Below are 25591 nucleotides of genomic sequence, written 5' to 3'. Positions count from 1 at the left end.
GTCCTACCCCCCGGAGCAGCCCGGGGAGCGGAGCCGCGCCGCGCCCCTCCGCGCAGGCCGAGGGCGGGAAGGGGGAGCCGGGCCGGGGGGAGGCTCCGCTGGGGAAGGGGCTATCCTTTGTGCGGCTGCTGGGCGGCCCGTCCCCGCGTTTGGGGCTGCCGGCGTGGCGAGGTCGTGTGAGGGATCTCGGGAGGCCCGTGTGGGCCCCGCGGGGGGGGTGGAGGTCGGTGCGGGGTGCGGGCCGGCTGCGTGCGGGAGGGCGAGCGGCGGGACGGGGAGCGAGGAGAGCGAGGCCGCGGTGCAGCCCCGAAACCCTGCTTCTCAGTCGGGGTGATTCACGGGAAAGGTGCTTTTCAGCAGGTACTTCTCTGTGTGGTGAGAACTGAAAGTACCTGTCCTCTCTGGCGTTGGTGTTATTTACAGGATTCGCATGAAGCCTGTACAGTTGTATTGCGCGTCTGGGCAGGTAACGGGCCTACGAGATCGCACGAGCCTTCTTTAAGACAATAGTTAAATACATCTGCTGTTGTGGTCCAGGGACAAAATCAGACTGGTTTGCAGCAGGTGAATGTCGTTGCATCTTCGTGGAGGTGCACCTGTTTTTGCAGGTGCACGGAGAAAGTGGTTATAGAGAAATACTGTCTTTAAAAGGATTAATTATTGTAATAGTAATCAGGCTTCTGGTTTTACCAGGACTCAAAAAGCTCCTTAGATAGGGAGTGCCTTTTTCTCAGCTGTGTAAGCACTACCTGTATATGGCTTTGGTCTGTACCACGAAGTTTTGTGTTTATCTACAAGCAATTTTGAATCCTAACAATAAAATCTATTATTTATATTGCTACTATGTTAAATCACTTCCTTTAATGACATAAACTCATAGTGAGAATTTATTTTGCAGATATAATGCCATCCCATTGCCTTTCCTTCTTCAGTAAAAGTGATGCTCATTTTACATTTCCTTAGTTCTTCAGTTCATGGAGTAGTTACTGTTTTGATTGAACGAGTTCCGCTGTATAGGGAATAAAAGATGTCCCTGCATGTACATATGCACTTCACTCTTTTCTTTGCGTTTTGGAAATGGATTCCCTTCATTAGTAAAGGCTCTGATACATCACTGTATCAAGTGTGTGTGTGTATATACACACTTACAGGTGTACTGAGTAACATAGTAACATATCTTTCATACATGAGGGTACAACTATAACATCAGATAAGCAGCAGTAGGAAAAATACAGAATTTTTTTGTTCAGTTGGTTTGTTGATGTGCACAGGTGGGTGAGATACCCGTTGGCAATAACGGGTACCTTGAAATACCTGCAAAAGCTGTCTTCAGAAGTGCTCAGCAGGATTCATACTTTGTAAAATGAAGGCTGTACAGAGAATTATGAACATACTCCACACACATGGGCCAGAGGTAGGAATTAGCAAGGAGCCATAAAGTATTTGGGTAGTTAATGCTACAACGTATTTATTTTTTTAATTACTGTTTTAACTTTTTCCTGGGCCCCAAATTCTCCTCTTAATTTTTTGTGGTTTCTAGTGAGCAACTATGTTTGTTTGGTTTTTTTCCCTATGTATCAGTAGGCCACTTCCCTTGTTGTTCTTCAGTGGTGACTGTTGCAAGGAGGCCTTCAGCATATAGACCTAGGTTACTGTGAGCAGGTGTTTTCTCTGTGCTTTTGGAGCCCTTGTGAACAAGATATCTGTCAATATTATAAGTGGTAGTGGTGTGCCAACAAATGCATAATCAAAAAGAAGTGATTCTTCGTGTTTTTCATACCCAAAGAATGGGTAGGAGAGGGAAGAGAAGCAAGTGGGGTATGCTGCACCTGTTCCACATCACAGTTATGCCCAGTGGTGTTTTCTGCAGATTTTTCAGGTCATAGCTCTTTTCAGCAGGCCCTGAATACATCAATGAAAGCATTACAAATTTCACAGCATCAAACAGATGCTGACCTACTGATAGATATTTATGAGCTTCCAAGGTCTGATCATTTTTATCGTTATCAAACTATCTTTTACCTTAATATATCTCTGAAGGAAGGGAAGCACAAACATGGCATCACTGCCCTGGGTAAGCTGCATTTTCCACCCAGAACTTCAACAGCCATTGCAGATCATTGTGATTGTACAATAACAAATGATGGTCATTTTACTCTCTCCAGTAAGTGCTGCCACACTCTCTCTAGTTTATAAATTAATTCCTACAGCAGCCAGTGACTTTCATTCACTGACTGCGTGGTCCTCAGCACTTCAGTTCTTGCATTTGTTACAACCAGTTGCTCTTGTAAGTAAAATGCTACAAATATTGAGGGAAGGGGACAGAATCCAAAGCAGCACAGAGGTGCCCCCGATATGCTTGGCATGGGCTCATCTGCCATTAGTGTGTCAAATTAAAAATTGTTGCGGTGTAGAGCAGATTGTACTAAGAAATGCAGGAACAATGAAAGACATTCTTTATTATTGTCTGTCTTATTTTATTAAGGAAGATCACGAGATGGGAAATTTGATGTTAAAGTACTTGAGTTTTTTACAAAATGGGTTAAAAGACAGAATGCAGTAGTTAGTGTAGTGTGCACTGTGCTGCAGTAGTAATTACAGTGTACCCCAGAGTACACTGGAAAATTGTAGTGTTTTCTGTATTTTGTTATGAGACTGGAATTGCATTAGCATTTTTGTTTGCTTGGACAATGACATCTGCTTCTTGTTTTCTTTTTTAATTTATATATTAAGGAAGATCATTGTTCAAATTGGTTAAACTTCTGTATTCTTATTCCAGTGGGAGGACTGTGTCAGAACTTCATTGCTTTGATAGTTAATAACTGTCATCTAATTTCTGACTTGAAATTTATTCACAGCTACTTCATACCTTCTTGCACTTCTGCTCATACTGTCCATTAGCCTAAACAGTCTTTCTATTTCTCTGGAATTTGCCTCTCCTAATATATTCTTAGAAAGCAATCTTATCCTGGCTAAGATTTTGCTAAACTGTTTAATCCAATATATCTTAGCTTTTTTTTACAAATCAGATTTCCTATTCTTTGCTTTTGGTTTGGTTTTTTTGTTGGTTTGGGTTTTATGGTTTTGTGTTTGTTTTGTTGGTTGTTTTTTTTTTTTACATCTGCTTCAGTTTGAGTTCATCTTTCTTTACCTGAGCTTGCAGCATGGTACTTGATGTTCTTGCTGGGGTCTTGTACAACTACTTTCACTTGCTTCTGCTGGTAATGCTTTGTTTCTTGCATCCTAGAGCTACAAAGAACTATTTCAAGTCTTTGTACTGTTTGACTCAGTTGTGATGTGACAGGGTAACCACTCATGTCTGTCCTTATTTTTATCAACAGCTTCCATGTTATTGGAGAGGGTTTTTTTTATTTGTTCCTCTGTGTGCAGTTGTTTTTCTGTATATATGATGTTACTTGGTGGTATCAGGAAATTTCATTTTTTTTGCTATAAATTAAGGAAAATTCGAAAGCTTTGACCAAAGACTTACTCTGTAGGAACTGCATTAGTTCTGCCTTCTGATCTGATAGCTTTCTGTTCCGCATAACCCACTGTTATCTCTGCCATCTAGATGTTTGGTTCCTTTCCTATTTTTTTTCATCTTAACTGATATGGCATGGTATCAAAACTCCATACCCCATGTGGCACAGCGTAAAAAGTCCATATAAGCTTCCTGCATTTCCTTTATCTAGAAAAATTAGCTGTCTTGTCACAGAAAGATGTTGAGTGAGTTTGACACAATCTACCTCTGGTGAACCCATATGATATCTTCTTTGATGATTATCTGTTTTCTTCTTTGTCTTTGAATCTTGCAAGAAAAAATAATTATTCTCAGTAGCATGCTGGCTTTTGATCAGATTCATAGGCTTGACATATTCCTGTTTGTTTTTTTTTCTCCTTGTAAATATAGGCACTGTGTTTGCTTTTTCTACTTTTGAGTCTATAGATTTATTAAAAATCCTTTCTGCTGGATCTTTGATCTCCTGTGCCCATTCTTTCAGAGCACTGGGATGAAGGTGATCCAAACGTGGCTCTTTAAGTGCATTTTCAGCTCCTGATTTCTGCTTCCAGCTAAGTCATTTGTCCTATATTTTAATGAGCTTGTACAAGTTTGTTTTTTACATTTGGGTAGATATTAAAGCTATGCTTGCAGAGTCACAGAATGGTTGATGTTGGAAGGGCCTTCTGCAATGTCATCTGGTCCAACCCCCCTGCTTAAGCAGGGTTATCGACAGCTAGTTGCCCAGGACCACATTCAGACAGCTTTTGAATATCTCCATGGATAGAAACTCTGCAACTTCCCTGGGCAACCTGTGCCAGTGCTCATTCACCCTCTCAGGGAAAAAGTGTTTCCCGATGTTCAGAGGGAACCTCCAACATCAGGATGTTTGTGTCCATTGCCTCTGGTCCTGTCACTGGGCACCGCTGGTAAGACCCTGGCTCCTTCCTCTTTGCACCATCCCTTTAGGTATTAAGATACATTGAGAAGATTCCCCTGAGCCTTCTGTCCAGGCTGAACAGTCCTAGCTCTCTCAGCCTTTCCTCGTAGGGAAGGTGCTCCTTCCTTCAGGTGGACCCAGGTGGTTGTTGGAACCTGATCCCAGAAGATCTTCCTGACTGTATCAAGACTCCAGACTTTTAAATTTGAGATTTATTGTTTGTCCCATTAGAAATCCCAGACTGAAAAATACAATACAAATTTTATATGTGATCTTTCCTGACTTCAAATTTTATTTTGTGCAAATGGGAGAATACTACCAAATTAAGAAAATAAGACTTTTTTGGAATAACCTAACTATGTGCATCAAATCTCAGAATCCATACTAATCTGTATTTAAAATTAAAACAAGCTGGGATGAACACAAAGAGTGTCTAAAATCTCATGTCCAAATTCAAAAGTTCATATCTATGTAAAATATTGAACACAGCTCTAACCTAGAATTGGAACCCACAAACTAGGAACAAAGATACTGAGTGTGTAACAGGTGCTCTCATTTCACATCCACCCCTTGCTTAAGCAGCCATCTTCCCGTCATTGAGGGAGAGCATGCACAGAAATTGAATTACCCTTTTCAGAGTTTGGAGACACATGGCCTGTGTTCTTTGTCTTCTTGCTGTAGTGGAAGAAGCTAATGTGAAAAATGTGTCCTGAAACCAGTGGAGAAGCCATCCCGAGAGAGGAAGGAAGTGCCATGGCTCAGCAGAGCTGGCAGCTACACAGCCCTGGGTCTGGCTTGTGTGGGGAGGAGGTAGGAATGGTGGAGTCAATTTAGGAGGGGCACCGGACAAAAGTGCTTGGGAGATATTAGGCAACATCATAACACGTTGAAATGTCAGGCTCAGAAAGACACCTCTCACTGCATCTCTAGGCAACAAGACAAGGGGCTACTTGGTGTGGAGAGGCATGGAGGAACCCTACCTATAGTATTCTGATACACATATTTCTGTAAAATTGAAGATAGATTCCAGCAGGTACCACCTTTTCCCAGCATAATACAACTATATTCAGAACATCCTGTAGCTGATGTGTTCTCTGCATGCATACAACAGTAAAACATAGAATACAGGTGCGTCGCTAAATTAAGATGTTCAAATCCTCATCTGAACCCTTTTAAACTGAATGTAGCTTTTATCAAAATGCTCGGTGATGTTTGTTTTCACAAATGCTTTCTCCACCATGGAGTTGCTCTGAAATTATTTTGGTTAAAAAAATGAAAGGAAAACAAATGAAACCCCCAGGACACCTAACCTCGGAAACTTTTTGTTGTGGTGAAAATTTTAAGACACACTCATTCAAAAAACTGAAGACTTTAGGACTTGCAAAGTAATATGATTTTAGTCAAGGCTTATAAATTTTGTATTCTAAAAAATATCTTGAACGTTATGCATAGGAAAAAGAAGGTGGTGATAAAGAACATTCACACAACTTCAATGGTAGCGTTGGTAATGCTCTCTCATCAGGACTTTTTTCACCAAATATTGGGTGAACTAAAGATGCGGTACTCAAATATTATACGTATGCATGAAATAAGGACAGTTTAAAATACACAGTTCTGTCAAAAACACAGTTTGCTTGTAATTCTGATGGGCTGGTCCTGAGACTGTGCTTTGTCTGCCTGAAGTATGGGCTGTTGCCAGAAGAGGTGTTTGGGCTTCACTCCTCTCTTCCTGCTTATTCCCATTCCCATCCTCTTCCTTACACTGGCACCAGGATTTGTGCGTGATGCTGTAAGCTGGCTCAGGAGACTGGTTTGACTGGAAACTAACCTGGTTAAGAAAGGGAAAAAAAAAAAAGATGTGGTTTTTTTTTTTTTTCAATCAGATCGGTTCCTTGTTCCATCTCCCCATTTGGCTGTATAAATATTACCCTTAGCGTTCTGCAACGGTACTGCAGCTTTCATCTGCACCCACTGGTAATGGCAGGTTAAATTGACCATGTAACTGCAGCCTGGGGAGATATCTCTGCGGCAAATTGCAGTGTACTGTAGATGCACCTGGGCTAGTGACAAATGGACTATTTCAGAGATCTTCCTTCTCAGCAGTCCACGGAGAGGAAGGAGAGGACAGGCTGTGCTCCTTTTCATCACGCGACTGGGAGGCGGGTGATACCAGAGAGAAAACAAAAGAAACTGCAAGCTTAAAACTCTGTAAAGAAGAGTCTGGTTGCTGTGGTGGCCAAGTAAGCTCATCAGGTGGTTTTGGATAACACTAATGTCGTAGCTGAACATACAGAGAAGAGCGTTGCATGGGCCGTATCTGTGTGAACCCATATTATTTTTAATAGAAAATTTGAAGACAAAAGTATGCGATGATCCACAGTAAATTTTGAGGTCTGTTGGTCCAAAAATTTTTTAATTCTCCTCTCTATTAATTACTCTGGGGTCACGTTTACAGGAGGGTTAATACTGCAATACTGCTCTCGTATCTTCAAGTCAACTTCCTTTGACACTTGAATGAAAAAAGATTACTCACTGTACTTTTAGTTTTTACAGTTTGACTGTCTTGTTTCTTGGATGCTTTACTTCAGTAAAGATGTTTGCTTATGGTGTGTTGTCATTAGGAGTCAGAATTAACCTGACTTATAATGGATAAACAAGTTAATTCTTTGGAGCTGGTGTTTTTTTAAAGAGGTTTCCAAAATGTTTCAGAAATACTCCACTGCTTTATCGGTGCATTAATTTCAGTAATTTAGTTTTGAATGTAAGTGAATGGTAAAATCCGTGAGTTGTTAGTAACTGGTGGTTACTAACAGAGGGTAAGAGAGGGTGACAGAGCCCTGGAACAGGCTGCCCAGGGAGGTCATGGAGTCCTCTTCTTTGGAGATTTTCAAGATCCGTGTAGATGCAGTCCTGAGTAACATGCTCTAACTCTAGGCAATCCTGCTTCAGCAGGGGAGTTGGACTAGATGATCTCTGTGGTCCCTTCCAACTCTAAAAATTCAGTGAAAATTCAGTTAAATTCAGTGAAAATAAGAGAAATCAGATTTCCTATATCAGCCTTGTCTGGTGACCTGCGTGATCAGCAACTTCCCACCCAAAGCTCCAGGTACGGAGTCTGCCTGAAGGTAACATTTACCACTTTTCCTTCCAGTTTTTGAGGGCAGAAGCCTGCTCAGCTTTTCACCTGTATTTGCAGGTCCACTTTTGGACGCGTAAATGATCCAGAGCTCCCAATAAGTTTCAGGGCTTTGTGCAGCACGTAGTATTTCTTTCTAAGACTTTTCCACGATGGCAGTGATGCGCAACCACCTGCTGAAAATGCAAAGGAAAGAGCTTTCCTGTGTCGCAGATCCAGTGATACAGAACTATGTACAGGCTATAAAACTTTTCTAATTCTTCAGGCCACGTGGGTGCGTGCAGAATTAGATATATATAGTGCATCAGAAAATATCCGGGAATAGTAAGAGATTAATGGCTTCGAAGTAGTTCTCGAAGCCTGCTTCTAAATCAGATGATCCAGTAGCACTGGAGAAACCAAGGTCTGCGCTCCTGTGGCCGTGAAAGCAGAATAAGGAAATTTTAATGACTCTTTCACTGCCTTGAAGTCATTGTCTAATATTAGCCCTGTCAGCGCCTGGCTCTTTGTCGGTGGGAGCACAGGAGGAGGTGGTTACCAGCCAGGAGAATATGGCCAAGGCTTTTAAATACTGTTGCTTGGAAAGTCTCGTTAATGGCTGCATATAAGATCGATGTGCAGTAATTCTTTCAAGCAGGATCTTTTTAAAAGCCTTTAGCAATCTGTCATCCTCGTCTGCCCCCTCCCTCCCCCCTCCCTTTCAGAAAGCCCCATTAGTCAGGAGAAATCGCACAGTCCTGGGAAGTTTCAAAGTGCATCCGCTGGTGCCGTCAGGAAAATGCTCCTGTGCGGGGGCACAGGTGCAATCACACTGACGGCTGCTCCTCATCCTGGGCTCGGGTCATCCTGGAGGGACAAGCGGGAAGGAACGGGGAGGCAGGCGAGACTCTGTCAGGTGCATGGGAGCAGTACCGAAGGGAAAAATGGAATGCCCTCTTCCAGGAGACAAAGATCGCGCTGTCTGTGAGTGCTGCTTCAACTTCTTCACATCTGGGTCTTGAGAGAGGCAGGGGGAGATTTCAATACTGTTTATTTTGGTCTGAGTTCAGCCACCTGTTCAGCGTATTTTAGCCTTTGCTGTCACTGTGGCAGAAATGTTTAATCCTTTTTTCTTTTTCTTTTTTTTTTTTAAATGATGATTTGTAACCTGTAGCTTTTTTGGAGGATATTTAAGCTCCCACAGTGTTTTTGCCTTACTGGAAACCTCAGCTTTGGAAAAACATATTCATATTAAAGAAGAGATCTTTAAACATCTTATTTTGTGCGATGGCATTAAATATTACTTTTAGGGTTGATCTGCCCCGTAAGCTATGGGTGGAAACTAGAGCAGAGGTTTACTAGTTAGTAAATTTTATCATAGTAAAGAATGTCGTTGTGGGAAGCCCCTGTCTCTAATGGAGAAATCCTGAGTCATTTACTTCATGATGCATCAGCAAAAATAATTTGGGTGTGGCTTTGATTTTCAGCTGCTATTGTAGCAAGACTATGAAAACTGACAGGGTCTTAAGCTGATTTGTGATTGCAAAGGTTTTTCTCAGAATACGCACAAAATGCTTCACATTTTAAAGTGCGATATCTGTGCTTGCAAGGCTGCAATAGATGTAAGTATTTGAGTAGATATCTATCAAAAGTAAGCTTTTTTCTGAAGCTAGGGAATTCTCTACTATAACAACCTTCCCATCACGCAGCAGTAGGCAGTGTTATATATGTTTGATTATCTTTTCATGTTTGTCTTGGTTTTGATTTTTTGTATTTATTTTTACTGTAGGCTTAGAGTTGCAAAATTAATGTTTAGTCTTCAGCTTAGGTGATGTTTTTTCTAACCAAGTCAGTACTGTATGGCAAATAGCATTAAAATAATGGGAAAGGGTTAAAGAACAAAACTAATTTAGTGGACTGTTCTTTAATCCTGCATAATACATCTTGGGTTTAGAATGAGACTCAACCAATTTCAACAATGAAAAAAGGAGGTTGTAATTAAACATATGTATGTGAGTGAAATCATTTTTAGTGATATAATTTTTGGTAGTATAGATCTAAAATAAGTGTGCTCGGGGAGTTATGAATGTGGAGGATAGGATTTTTTTTCTTGATTCTAGAAATGGGAGCTTATATGAACCTATGCTGTACTGTAAATGTCTAGTTACAATTGAATGACTTTGCAAGATAACTGGTTGTAGTGAATTAGAAAAGTCATAGAAAAATAAGTGAGTTTTTTGTTGTCAGTCTCTGCTGAGACCCCAGAAAGTGCTAATTCTTAAAATTTTTGAAAAGTATATTCCTGCTCACTACAGCAACTGTCTCTGACTACTTTGCATCACTTATATACAAGATTTTCCATGTCTAATCTGTATGAAGTGCACCAAAGAATAATGGCATTTTGTCTTGTCTGTCATGGAACTGTTTCCCATTTCCAGGACATATTTTGGACAAGTACAATAATTTAAAAATGCCCTGGCTGTAAACGTAATGCCTGACTCTTGTGTCTAGGTGGTCTCAGAAAGTGACTTAGAAGAAACTTCAGAAATAAATACAGCATATTGTTGAAAAACCCTGTCTTGGTATCCTCACTTACTCTAGATAATATTTCCCATCAGTAGCTGGTAGTATGATGGTAACATAACAATAAGCTGAATTATTAATATTTTTTTTTCTCTACTCAGTACATGATTCATTACTAAGTCATTCTGCCAGAGACAACTAGAAATTAATAAATGAACCTGATTGTCAAACATGAGTAATACTAACTGTTCTAGTTATTATCTAAGTTGACAGTGGTTGAAAGTAAAGATTCAAAAATACATGGAAATAGATTCTTCTGGAATAATATGGTGCTGTATTAATAGGAACATCAGATTTTATATTTTAAATTTCCTTTTCATGACATCCCCTGAAACAACCTTGCTGTCCATTTACCTCACATTCTAACGTAAAAGCTTTCTCTCAACTCTAAATTATTTTTTTAAACATCAGCCTACTATTGCTTGCAAAGATAAACTTTCTGATATGCCCTGAATTTCTTAAACTAAGTGTAGTATCCATAATATATGCAGAAATGTAAATTAGGTGCTTTTTTGTTTTTTAATGTTGGACTGATGAAAAAAGGAATGCGTGAATTGTGGGCAAAGAAAATTAGGAGGAAAAAAGACAGGTCTCTCCTATTTTCCCCAACCAAGAAGTCATATGGCAATTGTGTAGTTGCATAATTAATAATTTTCTGATTCTTTGATAACATTGGAACTTTTGTGTGAATGTTCACATAGAGAAAATCTACCCTTTAATTACCTTTACTGGATTTTCTAGCCATTATTTACATCTGTCATGGGAAAAATCTGTTATAGACTGCTGGAGATGTTGTCAGTGAGTTATACAGACCACACAGCTTTACAAGTGACAGGTTTGTCAGTATCATTTGAAGTTGGGCAGTATCTAAGACATTAAATAGAATAAATAAATAAATAGAGTATGTTTTTATGTTAGCCTAGGCTAATGTATGTATGCCATCAATGATGATATTTCTAACAGAAGAAGAGCGTCATTCCAAATTTTCTGAGCAAAATGTAAGGCTGTGTGTGCTACGCGAGAGACCTTACTTTTAATGGAACAATTTTATGATCCGTTCACTAAGGTTCTTAATAATCTAATTTCACAATAATCTAATTTCACAAGAGCATCAACCTACTTCTTATTCGGTGTTTTCTTTACCAACTTCTTACAAGCTTCTAGTGGATTCAGAAAGGGGAACACTGGTGGTTTCACTTACAGCATAAGGGATTTTAGTCACAGCATAGTTCTTGGTCATTTAAGTGAATAAAAAGTTAGGTTTTACAATGTGCACTTAAGTTCCTATAATAATCTTTTAGGAATAAATGGGAAAGAGAAAGCATGTGGAGCCAGACAAATGTGTTAGAGGAGGATTATTGTAGCCTGAGTCCTTTCTGAGAAACTGAAAGAGGAGGTCCCTTATCTACTTGAAAAAGTATGTCATAAGCATTCAAGTTAAATTTTAATCAGTTATCATTTGCTAACTCAATAGTAAGAAAGCTGATTTCTAGTTCCGAGCAGTGGTAAAAAATTGCAAATCTATCCATAATGAGATCCTGTAAAAGCCTTTAAAAAGTTAATTAGAAGGAATTTCTGTAAAACTTTAAATGTGCTTGTATTCTGCGTCAATTACATGACCAAATGCATTTCTTCATCATAGCTAGGGACTAAAGTTTCATTAACATTTGGAGAGATTATATATTTTTTCCTATTTCTGTAGAGTGGAAAATGTACTAATTACAGTTAGATGGAAGGTTTTGATGTTGCCAAAATACCCAGTAAGGGAAGAATTGGGCATTCTTACATCTATGCAATATTTCACTTACTAAATGTAGCATTCAGTATTTTAGCTAATTCCTTCTGTCTTCAGTGGACAGAGTCTCTGTCTCTCTCTTTGCCTTCCTTCATTTTTGTGAGGAAATTGAACCAATCTAAACAGTATTAGACCAGTTTTCTTGATCGATTTTTAGAAAATTTTTTCGTTATGGACCCTGAGGTAAGGTGCGGCCAGACATGCTAGTGGAAAAACTCCTTGGTATATTTGGGTTATTTTAACAGCTGTCTGTACGTAGATGAGTACCAATAAAGTACAAGAATAGTTGTCTCAAATGATGGCTGGCCTTGCTTGTAAGAAGTGTGATCAAGATGATGGTCAAGATGATGGACAGGTCTGCCAAGAACTAAGATGCCATTTCCTTGGGAGTCCTGCCTGGACTGATTTTGAATAAAACGTTTTCTGTTCACACACCATTTTGTCTTTGCATTTTCATCTACATGGGGAAAATTCTGGCTGAAACCTCCATGCTACCCTAAAGCCTCTCATGTGGGGGTGTTCACATTGTTCCAGGTGTGCCAGCAGTGCGCAGCCTGGTTCTGTATGAAAACCATTTTAAGAAGACAAAATTGTGCATATCCATTCATATTCTGAGTTTTGTCCTGACGTTATTAAGGGAATTTAACAGTATCTTAAATAAGAGAAGTGTTCTAGTCTATTATGTTCTCTTTTCCATTTTAATTAAGTAATTCTGGTAAAGTGGCACGTCCTACTTAGAGATAAACATACCTTCTTTCCAGCCAGTCCAGAGCAGCACATTGTTTAATTACAGTTAGATGCGCTTGAAAAAGTACTCAGTCATGGAGGAAGAGTACTTGGAAAAAAGGCAGGATTGAGTTGTCACATTGGAAAAATTCCCACAAGGAAATGAGTCATTGGCCTATCCTAGTGTTTTGCACAATCGTTGTCGCTGTGGGTGAGGGGGATTGTCTGTACCTGTGAGTTGGTACAAATGTTTGAGTTTCAGGTAATGACTGGACTCCAGGTCTTTTGTAATTCAAGCAGAGCATGCCAAAGTATGAATTTGCATGCTTTAAATAAGTAACGGTGATAAAAATAGCAGCTTAGTGATGGAGTTAAAAAAAAAAAAATCCCTAGAGGTAACAAGTTAATTTGTTCAGTTAGTATGAGTGATGGCTTCCAAGTTTTATTGTATGGCAAGGAATCATTTGAGCTTTGGCCATGTTGGTACGTGGTCACAGTAGATGGGCTGCCTCCCATCCTCCTTGCAGCAAGTTAATGATAGTAAATGTTACAGTTTGTAAAAGGTGTTAATTGGTGGTTGTTTCTGCAGACCTCCGCTGCAGAAATAACCATGCATCATTTACTGTCAAGTTGTTACTTTTTATTTACAGTATTTTTGTTCTCTCACTGATAGTATGTCGTAATCCTTAAATTGGTTTGTGTTCTTCCTATGCAGTTTGCTGGTGTTTGCATACTAGTCTGGGGTGTTGGTAAAATTTTTCAGAGGTTACAATGAATCCCTAACTAACTAGGCTATTGAAGACTGATTGCTGAGAAGTTTTCTTAAAAAAGAAGTCTCTTTACATGTCCTGGGTAAAACTGGAATTAGCATGAATATCCTTTCCATCAAATTGATCGTAGGTGCTGTCATATATGTGGACGTGAAGAGAAAAATAAAAGTTAAGTAAATCTAGATATCTGATGCAGATGACAACAAGAAATTTCAGAAGTCCATATAGATAAATACCTAAACGTGTAAAAACCCACTCTCTGGTGATCAGAATTCCGTACTTTCTCTAAGAAGTTTAATTAAGGGCTTTTTGTAAATTAGTAGTTTTGCCAGCAGCTTAAAAAAATTGGTGGGTGTTTTGGTTTTTTTTAGATTTGTTTGTTTTTTTGTTTTGTTTTGAATAACTGTGATACTCCTTTGCCAGAAGTGTAGTATCATCCTTGGAGAGAGCAGAAGCCTATTTTTAATTTGTTTTTCCATTTCTGTAAAACACTCTGTAGGTACCTTATCAGGTTACACTGAGGCTTCAGTTATTGAAGTTTGAAAACTGCTCTAGTTTTAGAGTTTGTTTCAGCAGAAGTGGCTCACAGTATAATCTGTTCAATTTTTCTAAACGAGGAAAACAGTGTCAGTACGTGTTCCAGATTCACACAATAATATTTTAAAATATATTACCAAATACATAATTTATTTATTGAAAACCTGTAAGTTATAAGCTAACAAACCCTATCAGGTAACTTAGAAAAATATTGCTATGGGAAAAGTTGATTGGTTGTATTCTTACTTCTCATCACATTGTTTTGTATGTTGACTCTCTTGTAGCCTCTTTCATTATGGTCAGAATAAAACTGAAGGGAGATATTTAAAGGAAAATTTTGGCTTCCTTGCTATTAACTGTGCTGGCTTTTTTGCTGTTGGGTAGAATCACAGAATAGTTTGTGTTGGCAGGGACCTTTAAAGATCATCTAGTCCAACCCCCCTGCCATGGTCAGGGACACCTCCCACCAGACCAGGTTGCTCAAAGCCCCATCCAGCCTGGCCTTGAACACTTCCAGGGATGAAGCATCCACAACTTCTCTGGGCAACCTGTTCCAGCATCTCACCATCCTAACTGTAAAAAATTTCTTCCTCGTATCTAGTGTAAATCTACCTTCTTTTAGATTTAAGCCATTACGTCTTGTCCTGTCATTACAGGCCCTGGTAAAAAGTCTGTCTCCTTCTTTCTTATAAGGCCCCTTTCTTTACTGAAAGGCCTCAATAAGGTCTCCCCAGAGTCTTCTCCTCTCCAGACTGAACAACCCCAACACTCTCAGCCTTTCTTTGTAGGAGAGGTGTTCTGAGGTGCTCAGAGGTGCACTGATCATTTTCATGGCCCTCCTCAGGACCCACTCCAACAGGTCCCTGTCTTTCCTGAGGTACTGAGGACTCCAGAGCTGGACACAGTACTCCAGGTGGGAGTACAGGGGGAAAATGACCTCCCTCGACCTGCTGGCCACACTTCTTTTTATGCAGCCCAGGGTACAACTGGATTTCTGGGCTGCAAGCACACTTTGCTGGCTCTTGTCCAGTTTCTCAGCCACCACTATCCCAAAGTTCTCCCAGGGCTGCTCTCAGTCCGTTTGGTGCTGGTTGTGTGGTTGCTGTATTCACAGTTGTGTTTTCTGCGAAACAGGGAATGATTTTTAACTTTTCTTTTTTTCCCTCATTTTTCTTTTTTACCTCTTTTTCAGAATTCCCCACTCTACCAATATCTGCAGGATTTGGGACACACGGATTTTGAAGTATGTTCGTCTGTGTCACAGAAGGCAGAGCAATGTGCAGCAGTGGAAAGCCAAAGAGAGAGGACTCTGCATGCTGCCCAGAAAGTGAGCACTCTCCTGGTCCTCAGCATTTATCTTCTCAAGAGAGAACCACATTATTTCACAAATAGGCAAAATCAGAGGGGATAAACATAAATCTCTTACTGTATTTAAAAAAAAAACCAACAACACCAACAAACAAAAAAAACCCCAAGCAGTTGTCATATCTTGTCTGCAAATGTATTTGGAAAGGCATGGTTTGTCAGCATAGTTTGAAGTGGCTTTTTGCAGTTATGTAAGCTAGGGAAGCAAAAGACTTTCATAGTGATTTTTTTGAATGTTGTAAATTATCATATTTACTGGTTATTATTATCTTAGCTCAAAATGACTTTCTGGGAACAAAACCTGTAATTTTCTGGAACAGAATATTTATAGTTCCCAGCCCTTCTCAGGCATTCAGTTGCTAAATATCATTTACTTTGTGACAAAACATATTAAGAAAGAGGATTTCTGGTAAGTATAAATACAATAACCAAGCTGAATGAGATAGTAGAACTGTGCTTAGGTTATGGCAATTTTCTAACAGCTGACAAGGCTGATTAGCTCAGACTTCTTATTTCCCTATCATTTTAAGTAACGGTTTGTGGATTTTTTAAAAACATTTTGGTATTAAAATTACGCTTGAGAATTTGGCCATCTAACACCTATTGTGACCTGTTTTGTTTTTTTTCATTATTAAAAGTGATTGGTATTTTTACTGTTACTGGGAGCGTATAGGGCATGTGATTCGGATGAGGAGCTGTAGTGTGGGTGAGGAAATTCCTCTTTCGAGGCAGCTAATGTGGGAATCTCTTTGCAACAAGTATATTGAGAATTCAATAGTGGATCTGTCTTCTCCTTAGCACCTATATGGAGCATGGAAAGAGCAGGTATTTTCTGCCTACCTCTTTCACTTCCACTGTGGAGAGTTCAGTTTTCAGTGGACATGCTCCATCTATGTGATAAGCCAGAAGGAAAAAGATGCCTCCATGCAGACTTCTCTGTCCTGCTTGCTGCAGGCTGAGGTGGGCAACACCTCACAGGTAAGAACCCAAGACAAGCTTTCATGGGTTGATGCATTGCCTCTGAAGAATTACCATTTCTTTTTCCTCTCTCCCCATCATCTGCAGTGGCTTCCATCTTTGTGCCCCTTACCTCATCTGATTCTTGCCCACTGTGACTTTTAACCTGCCACTGGAGCTAAGTTTTCCTGGTGTTCATTCCTGTTTTATGCCTCTTCAGCTATCTTCAAATCACAAGTTCACAACCCCTTCCCTCTCATTTGTAAGCTCTGCTGCTTCCCTGCTCCACCATGTTCCACCCTCCCAATTAGCTGGCGGTGAACTGGGGAGAGCATCCTATTTTTCCCAAATTCAGGCAATATGATATGAGTGGTTATTGAGATCTCCAGAAGGTCTCCCTGCAGATTGTGATGGATGGGAGATCGTACGGCAAATGAGGAGAGCTGATGCTTCTCTTAGGATCTTTTCTCAAATCATGCCATCTTGATGTATATCCACTACTCAACTCTCAAGATGCTTCAAGGAATGAGCCAAGTAAAAGTCACACTTAATTAGGCTTTATTTCAACAAAGCTTTTTTCAGGTTTGTATGTGTCCTTCTTGTTCTGCCTTTGTTTTAGGTCAGAACTATTTTTTTCTCATAGGATTTTTAACCTGTTCTTCTCTGTGCGGGATCTTAGGTGAGGTAGGATTTGGAAGTCTATGAATTGATGTGGGTAACATCAGTCAGCTCTTTTCTGATCTGGGGAAAGCATGTGTGTTTTTTTAAATGTTTACAATAGTATGGTATTTGTGAAAACTACATGCAGAGTCTTTGAAGCTGAAATTTAGAAGTTGCAGTGTGAACTTTACTCATCTAGCAGTATTCAGAGAAGTGTTGGTAGGTCGTATTTTCATGTGGTTATACTGATTTCAACCAGTTTCTGTATAAACTCTAAAAACTTCCTCACACACTCATTGAGCTGTTTGAAAAAACAGGATAGTAAAGCATGAAACATTTTGCTTTGTATTTTAGTCCTCTTGGAGTCTTTCTTCACAGATAGATGGGTCATAGTTTGCGTTTATCTGTTGGGTGGGTACACTGCGCGCTTTGCTTTGCTTGTCCCCAGTTCCTGAGACTTGCAGTCTCTCTGAAGTGTGCCATGTCTCCCTTCTCTCATGCCCCACTTTCTGGTCAAAGATGACCATGCAGATAAGATGCTGGGTGCATACCCATTGAGCAGACCAGTAAGTGCCATTGTGTGCCCAGCACATGGATTAGACAGAGCCTGTAAAGCATAACCATACTACAGTAAGAATCCCTAAATTTAGTACTGCTCAGCTGTGTTCTTGCAGAGTCTACAGCTTTTCAAAGAGTTCAATAAGCATGTAGAAAAAAATTGTGAAGGAGCTTCATACAGAACTCTGGTCTTGTGTGCTGAGGATTTGTGTGCCCAAGAGAGAGATTAACTGAGGGGAGGAGGAGAAGTGATTTTTGCAGGGTCTCCATGCTTCCTTGGCTGGCTTCTCTAACGTAAGATTATTTAAAACTTAATGAATAAATTGATTTCTAGTTACTGTTGATATGGATAACTATTACATTTGTAATAATGATTGCTCCTATCAGTGATCACAAGGCAAGGTTGAATTTAATTCAGGGTTTAACTCATGAGACTTTAATTTAAAGTACTTTTAAAAGCATTCATGGAAATATTAGGTCTGCTACCCTTACTTTTCAGAGTTGTCAGCTGGCAATCACCATAACCCTCAAAAAAACACCTGAAAATATATTTTCCCTTTTAAAGCTATTGACAGTTTTGTGGTACATTTACATTGCTTAGTGCAGGAAGACTTTAATTAAACCACTGTTAATTGAAAATTGAAAATTAGGGTGACATATTTCATTGGCTGATTATCTGTTCAGTACTAGGAAGTAATGCATGGACTATTGCTTGTTAGCTGCATTCCTTTATTTTGCATAATTACTTTTGTGGAAGTCGGTAAAGCAGTATGATGCTGTGTTCATGTATATAATTTCCACTGAATTTAATACAAAAGTGCTGTGGGATTAAGAACCTCAAAAGTATTAAGATATACTGCTTTTAAAAGCCTCAAGTATTCTGGTTTTTTCCCTCCCTTTGCCTCAAGCATTTTACACTTAATTTTATTATGTTGGGAGCAAGTCCTCCAGTGTTGTGTCAGATGTAGAAGTAATTTGTCATGGTTTGCCTTGCAACTTGAAGGGAGTGGGTGTGTGAAAATGGGCTGTCCATTTCTTACCAACGCTAGGATGATATTCACATTGTCTCATCTCTGTCTAGACAAGGATATGTAGTGGAAATAAGGAAGAAACCTGTGTGTAATTTCTAGTGATAAAACATCGTAGATTCTTCCTGCTGCTGTTCCAGTAACAGTTTGGGGATGTTAAAACTTTTCTGTTATAATCTGATGACAGAAAGTCTGCTTTTGTCATTTGATTTCTGTGTCCCATTTTGGTAGGATGTCTCTAAAGGAAAGAGAATGAGGCAGAGGCAGATGGCCACACGTTTAAAGAAGTAGACTTTCTTCTTCAGGATTTAGGAGAATCTGAGATTTTGTGGCAACTTTTGTATGACATACAGGCAAATAATTTACGTTCCTATTCAATCATTTCCTCATTTTTACACGAGACTATTATCACTTCCCTTCCCTCAGCCTTTGCTGGCCTAGTCTATTGAAATTATAAAATTTCTGGGAAACAAATGGTTTCTGAGTTCTGAATATGTAGCTACCTACAGTCCTAATATAAAATGATCATAATTGAGGCTTAGTGTAATGCAAAATATAATCATAGGGAGCAGATGATGTTCCATGCTGAGTGCTGCCTAGGATGTGTATGTGCTTTCCCTTCTGTTCTGAAAAGCAAGTTTACAAATGCCTTAAACACTTTATTAAAATAAAAATAGACAAGCTGCAATATTGCTTTGTCTTCAAGTTGAGAGCGTTTTACTCCTCTTGTATTCAGTCAAGTAGGAGCCCTGTGCAGATACAATCTGGTGACATGTAGCAAGATTTTGGCAAGGCAGAGATCTAGTTTGGGATCTTTAGGGACTAAAAAAATGAATCTGGAAAAAAAGAGGTTCCTAGTGAAAGATACAAATGTTGCTGCTGCATCTTGCTGTCCTGCCAAGCAGAGCATATGGTTCAGGCTTAATGAAAGGCAGAGGCATCAGCTGAATTAGAAGCACATCTTAAATAGTTTTGTGTGTGTGTGTGGTTTTGGAATATTTTTTTTAATCAGAGCACGGTCTTAATGAACATTGAGCTGAAAAACTGTAAAGGTACTGCTAGGTTGTGTTCTGAGGGCTGATGAAATGCCAAGCTCCCATCTGAGGGAGTGTAGAGCTGTGATTTAGGACTGTAATTATAGGTGCAGTGTTCCTGGCTGTATGAAGGAGCTAAAGTTCTGGTCTCATAATCACCTGATACTCAAAAGCACTGTTTGCAAGAGCTCCTAGACCTGTTTTCTGGAATTAAATCCTATTTGGGTAATTCTGCTTGATCTTTAAGGAATATATTTCTTCCCATTTACATTTTTCCTTTCTCACTCATTTTCCCAGCCTGCTGTGCGTATCTGAATGCTTACATTGATGATACTGTCACGCCGTATCCCATCTTAGATGTGATAATATTTCATCAGTAGAACAAGGCTGGTGCTGGAGGCAGCTACTCAGGGTTGTGTTGTGGCTAGCCCTCAGTAGCTGTGCAGGTGACCTGATGTGAAAAGGCAGAGGGACCAGTCCTTTCCTTTCTCTAGGGCTCCCACCCACTTAATGCTGGCTCTGGGGAGCTGGAAGGTATTTGATGTGTAGCATTATCTTCTTTCTGAAGTGCATAGAATTGAAAGGTGCTAATGTGAATAATGATATTTTAGATACCTGCTAGTTTGCCATTTCAGGTTCATCCTGTACAAAAGAGAAATAGTCCTTCGAATTTTATTGTAGATTCAAATGCATGTACCTAAAAAGTGTGTGTCCTATGCTATTAAAAAAAAAAAAAAAAGGTTAGGAGTTATAAATCTTTGTTATTCAGTTTACAGAGTTTGACCCAGTGGCGTTCTAAAGTTGTAAGAAGAATACTCCAGAAGCATTGGCAACATGACCTGACTTGTGTGTTGATGAATGTTGTTTTACTTGTCAGTAACACTCCCAATGGGAATGCAAACTCTGAGACACTGTTCCAAGCATCTGAATAATTTAATGTGTTACTGTACTCTACTGGGTCAGAGCCCAAGACAGTGGGTTGTCTTGTTTTGTGTTTTCAAGCACTGGCATGCCTGTTGAGTGTTTATGCAAGCTCAGATTTTTATTTTTATTCTAAAACACGGAAAATAAACTGAAAGATTACTTACATAGCACACTAGCATGGGTTTTTTTTCCAGTAATTCCACAGTCTAGTCAGCTGGTAGTAGTTTAAAATTATCCTTGGTGTAGACTTAAATGTTCATGACAAAAACCCAGGGACTTATGAAGGCTAAGTGGTTGAAAATGATAGGCTGCAAGAGGCATAATTTTGAATAGCAAATGGACAACTCTTTCTGTACTCTGCTTTCAAAGTACTGGGAAAAGTACTTCTGAATGAAGTATCTGTCTGCAACTCAAATGCAGAGCAAGGACTTTAGTATAGCTCATGTCAATTTTTTACAAATTGTAATCACAAAAATTTGTTTTATTTTCCACCACCTTGCAAGAAACTTGGAGTATATTCTAGTGCTGCAGTTTGTGACACTCTTCCAACTTACGTCAGTGCCCTTGAGCAACATCAAAATACAATCATTTGGACTCGTTCCATAGTCTAAGAAGTGTGGATTGCTGGGAGAGCTCCTCCTAATAAGCCATGGTGATGTCTGTGTATCGGGAAGAGCTATCGTTATGAAACCCCTATTATTGGTTTGTCTCTCCACTGGCCTAAAAACACTTCCCTTTGGTGCAGGTCTGCAGTTCTAACAGTATGCAGAAAGGTGAGCTGTAAGTAAAGAAACACTTGAGTACCTCAATGGACACCAAAGCATGTTATTTCAGAAATTGTTCTGTGGAGCATAAGGGCTTTAGGGTGACAGTTTCTGACATTACTCAAAGTGTTTCTGCCCTGGCTTGCTACTTCAAACTTGTGTCAAGCAGCCTTTCAAAGGGCTGTCAGGATGATTACAGGGCTGACCACGAAGCTCCAAGCTCCTATTGCTTGGTTTTACTCTTCTATTTCCCACCTTATAGTTTGGGAGGGAGAAAGCCAAGAGGGAGAAATGGAAGAGGCTGATTTAATGCAGACACCTTTTATACATTAAGCTATTATAATCTGTTTGGAGGGGTTTTTTTATATATTTTGAAGCAGTATGCCACAAAATATAAGTGCTCCACAATTAATTTTTTTGGCATACATTTTGTTTGATTGTACTGCATGTCAGCAGTCTGAAGATTAAAAGGTGGGGCCTCAGAATTCATGAAGTATATGTAAGTAAATATTTTGAAAAATACTTCCTGCCAACTCAGCCTGCGGAAAGTAGATATATAGTGTGTGTCACAAACTCCATTTTTTTTTCATTGAATGGCTGTAGAGTGAAGCAAAATCATGCATCTATTTAATTATAATCTTTTGTGCATTGTATTTTAGGAAGATACATGAATAAAATGTGTGACGACTGAGAGGGAGTCCTTCTGATTAGTGGGACTCTAGTTACATTTAGAACTCCTATGGAATGTGGATGTAGCTTGCGTGGGGAACAGCATGGAGAGAAAGTACCTGATAGCACGAGCTGGTTGGGACAGGGAGTTTCTGGAACAGTTCTTCCTCTTCCCTGTCTCTGTTCACAGCTCCTCCAGAGCCTTATCATGCTGCGGTGGTCTGCCAAGGAGAGGATGTTCCTCTCCTGGTCTTTCACTTCAGTCCCTGTCAGTCATTTAACTTCACTGCTTTTTTATCCTTAAGGAGAGAGAAAGTCTTTCATATCAATGCAACAGATGCCGATTTGAGATCAAACTAATTCTAGCTGTTGTTATTTTTAACAGTACAGCATAACAATCCATTATGCTCCAAATAGGTGGGGTTACTGAAAGCTTTATTTCACGCTCTTGTGTACAGGCAAACTAACGGGAAGCAGATGTTCCCTTAGTGTACTCTGAAGTTGGGCCAAACACAGTAAGCAAAACTTCCTTACAGGTACTTGGGTCTGAGTTAACAAGAAAAGCAAATGCAGAAATAAAGGAGTTGTTGTTGTTATTTATTTATTTTGGGTCTTCGTTTTCTTTTTTTAATTGGAATATTTTCTGTTCCCTTCAGCAAAGCATCCTGTCAAAACTAGTTGAGTTCTTTAGAAGTTGGTTTCCTTTTCCACAATACAAGAAAAATGATGACATACTTCACCGACTGGTAAGTGATCCTTTTTTTTTTTCCATTTCCTTTCCTAATCCACAAGTCTTCCTTTCCTCTGTACCTCATCCTCTGAGCAGCACCTTTGGTCTGTACTGTTGGTTTTGGCTCTAAGGGTTTTACTGCTCCTTCAGATAATATTGATTCTGGTTTTCAGAGTCAGTGTGCCAAGCAAATTTGGCACACAAGAACAGGAAAAATATCAGTAGCCAGCTAGAAGATGTTAAAAATGTGGAAGAGAAATTAAAATAAAATGTGTGAGAAATTCTTGACAGCTGAAAGGGGTTACCCTACAGTGTAGCTAGCCCGTTGGGCGGAAGGCAGTGTGGAGATGCTGACTGAGAAGGTCCATAGGTTACAGCCTGGCGCCTTGCAGGCACAACTCAAGACAGAAGGCTCCAGAGCCTCACCAGGAGTATTGTTTCACACACTGTTTCAGCTCATTAGCTCAGGCATGGCATAAACCCAGTGCAGCTCTACCCTGGACCCATCCTGGCCTATTTGTTTCTTCACTGCTCTCTGCAGTGCTTCTGCATTTGGGAAGAGTGAAGCAAATTAAGGCATCTGTGCTGTTATGCTTCAGAACACATTAAGAGCAGATGACATCTGTGGAGCGGTCTGGCTGTAGGGAGAGGCAAGAACAGTTCTCTCTACTACCTTTGTGCTCTCATCTCAGCAGTTCAGAAACAGGTTGGGTGTCCATCTGTTTCACCAGAAGTCCTCATACTCCTGGACCCTGCAGGAAATTTTTGGGTCCAAGTCAGCCTGTGTGGAATAGACCTGAAGGGTGATATTTCTACCCCGGATAATTAAAAATAGTTTTAAGCTGCCTTTACACCTCTTCTCCGCAATGCCACTTTCTAGCCAGTTCAGTCTCTAGCCTGGGCTTCTCTGAGATCTGCTTTAACTTGCACCCAGCTGCCTCACGTTCCTAGTCTGGCTTGCAATGTCACATTACTCAGACTGTTCCAGAATCTAGAAGTTAGAATTTTTGTTTAATTTCTTCTGCTGTGATATAGGAATGATGTTTTCAAATGTAGCTTCAAAAAAAAAATTAAAAATTGAGCAGCATAAGAAGTTAGAGGTTTCCATTTCTCAGAGAGTTCTGCCAAGTCCAATTTCTATCTCTTGTCCCTTATCTCAAGCGGACAAAACTTCCTCTGAAAACTCCCACCAGTGATCTTTGGTTGTCTTTTTTCTTCCTCCCTCTTCCCTTATGAATCAAAGGTATTATCTTCACAGCTTTATTTAGCCTTACTTTCTGGAGATGAAGACACAACCAAAGTATATGGAAAACGTGTTTCTCCTTCTGCATGCTACAGTAGGGTACTGAAATGATACAGGAAGTGTCAGAGGAGGGCAGAGTTTCCTCTTACACACAGTCCTGAAACAAATGTTTTCCATTAAAAGCAGAACCCAAGTTATGGCAAGTGACATCAATGTATGGAATTAAACTTTTGACTAGCTATTTTATGGTTTCATAAATAATTTCATTCTGTCAATGACAGAACTAAACAGATTTTGTATTGTGAAATGTCAAACTTCTTTTAACAGGTTCTGCTAAAGGGTTTTACAGAATATTCTCATTTCCTTCCTGTGATCTCACTAGATGCAAAGATGCACGTGTTCAGTGTTTTTTGTGTTTTGTTATGATGTTCTTAACTCAAAGTGTTTTGTAATTTTAATTTGGTGCAGTATGCAAATAAAAATTTCAGGGGCTTTCCTAATGGGTATATTTGTCTTCAAGATCCGTGTATTTGTCTTGAAGAACTATAGCTGTAGGGAAAAAAAATAGCAAATGCTTTTCATGGCATCAAATCCAGAAATAGTAACTCCCTGAAGTTTGCCTGGAGTTCAGCAAGTGGGAGGTCTTCAGAGTCCCATGCTGTTTCATGCTGGATTGAGTTCCCATGGAAAAGGTCCCAGAATCCTGTAGGAGAGGACTTCACTGCCTTTGCTGGAGGGTTGAGTCCAGTGCATTGACCCTATTACTAAATGCCCACAGGTGACTTTTTGTTGCCTGATTTGTACTATTTCTCTTTCTAGTTTTTGTTTGTTTGTTAATGACATAAATTATGTCATTACATATTAAAAAAAAAAAAAAAAAAAAAAAAAAAAAAAAAAAAAGAGTATTTGCTGTTTTATTGAAGATCTTCTAATAGATAGTACCTCTCTGATTCTTATCCAAATATACTGGCATAATCTGTGGCGTGTTTCCAGATATTGTTAATATCTAGGTCAGATCACAAAGTTGGTGCAACTCAACCTACAAGTCTGAACTGATAGGCAATATGGGAGTTAAGCAAGTTTAATAAAAATGAAGTAGCTACTTGTGATATATCTGAAATATTCCTGTAGTCTTTGGGAACAGATTGTTGTCAGTAAAGTGTAGAGTGTCTCAGTGTTTTCCTTGTTCTGCTGACTTAATTTTAAGAATGTGCATATTCTTTACTAATGCCTGTTTTTTCTCCTGCCCGTTTGTGGTAAGGATGTTGGATTTCGGTTTGACACGCTCCGTACCATCCTGCAACAGGAAGTTCTGCTGCAGGAGGATGTGGAACTGATTGAGTTCCTTGACCCCAGTATCCTGTCTGCAGGGCAGAGTAAGCAACAGGAAAACAGACAGCTTCCAACGCTACGCTCCCTAGCAACTCCTAATATTTGGTATTGTACAGAGAATATCTACCGCTATATTCACTGAGAAACAAGCAAAAAATATATTGTGTTTTCTTGATATAAAATGCAGCAATAATATAACTGCTTTTTTTTCTCAGGTCTTTGAGTGTTTGGTCCACTAGTCCCCAAATTTTTCTACAAGCATATTTTTTCCCTCAGGCATTTTATAGGAGGGAGTTTTAATCTGAGATAGCTACATGAACATGAATGGGTACTTCCAAACCCTTATATGTGCTATAAGGAAG

General features: G+C 39.5%; 2 protein-coding genes across 2 annotated transcripts in view; one reads left to right on the top strand and one right to left on the bottom strand.

The window, feature by feature from the left end:
- The window catches only part of FGD6 (FYVE, RhoGEF and PH domain containing 6), a 76341-nt gene extending 73099 nt beyond the window's left edge, over positions 1-3242 (bottom strand). The window contains 4 exon segments of the mRNA XM_014963299.1: positions 8-437; positions 480-596; positions 1830-1902; positions 3152-3242. Coding sequence (XP_014818785.1) covers positions 8-437; positions 480-596; positions 1830-1902; positions 3152-3242 — 711 coding nt within the window.
- An 11968-nt stretch (positions 3243-15210) lies between these two features.
- VEZT (vezatin, adherens junctions transmembrane protein) overlaps positions 15211-25591 on the top strand; it is a 52986-nt gene continuing 42605 nt past the window's right edge. Inside the window, exons 1-3 of the mRNA XM_014963746.1 lie at positions 15211-15296; positions 22586-22670; positions 25159-25334. Coding sequence (XP_014819232.1) covers positions 15211-15296; positions 22586-22670; positions 25159-25334 — 347 coding nt within the window. The remainder of the gene's footprint in view (positions 15297-22585; positions 22671-25158; positions 25335-25591) is intronic.

This window comes from Calidris pugnax, unplaced genomic scaffold (genome assembly GCF_001431845.1).
Source record: "Calidris pugnax isolate Ruff unplaced genomic scaffold, ASM143184v1 scaffold44, whole genome shotgun sequence".
Lineage (NCBI taxonomy): Eukaryota > Metazoa > Chordata > Aves > Charadriiformes > Scolopacidae > Calidris > Calidris pugnax.
Note: the sequence above shows the minus strand (reverse complement) of the source record. Positions and strands in the feature narration are given on the sequence as shown.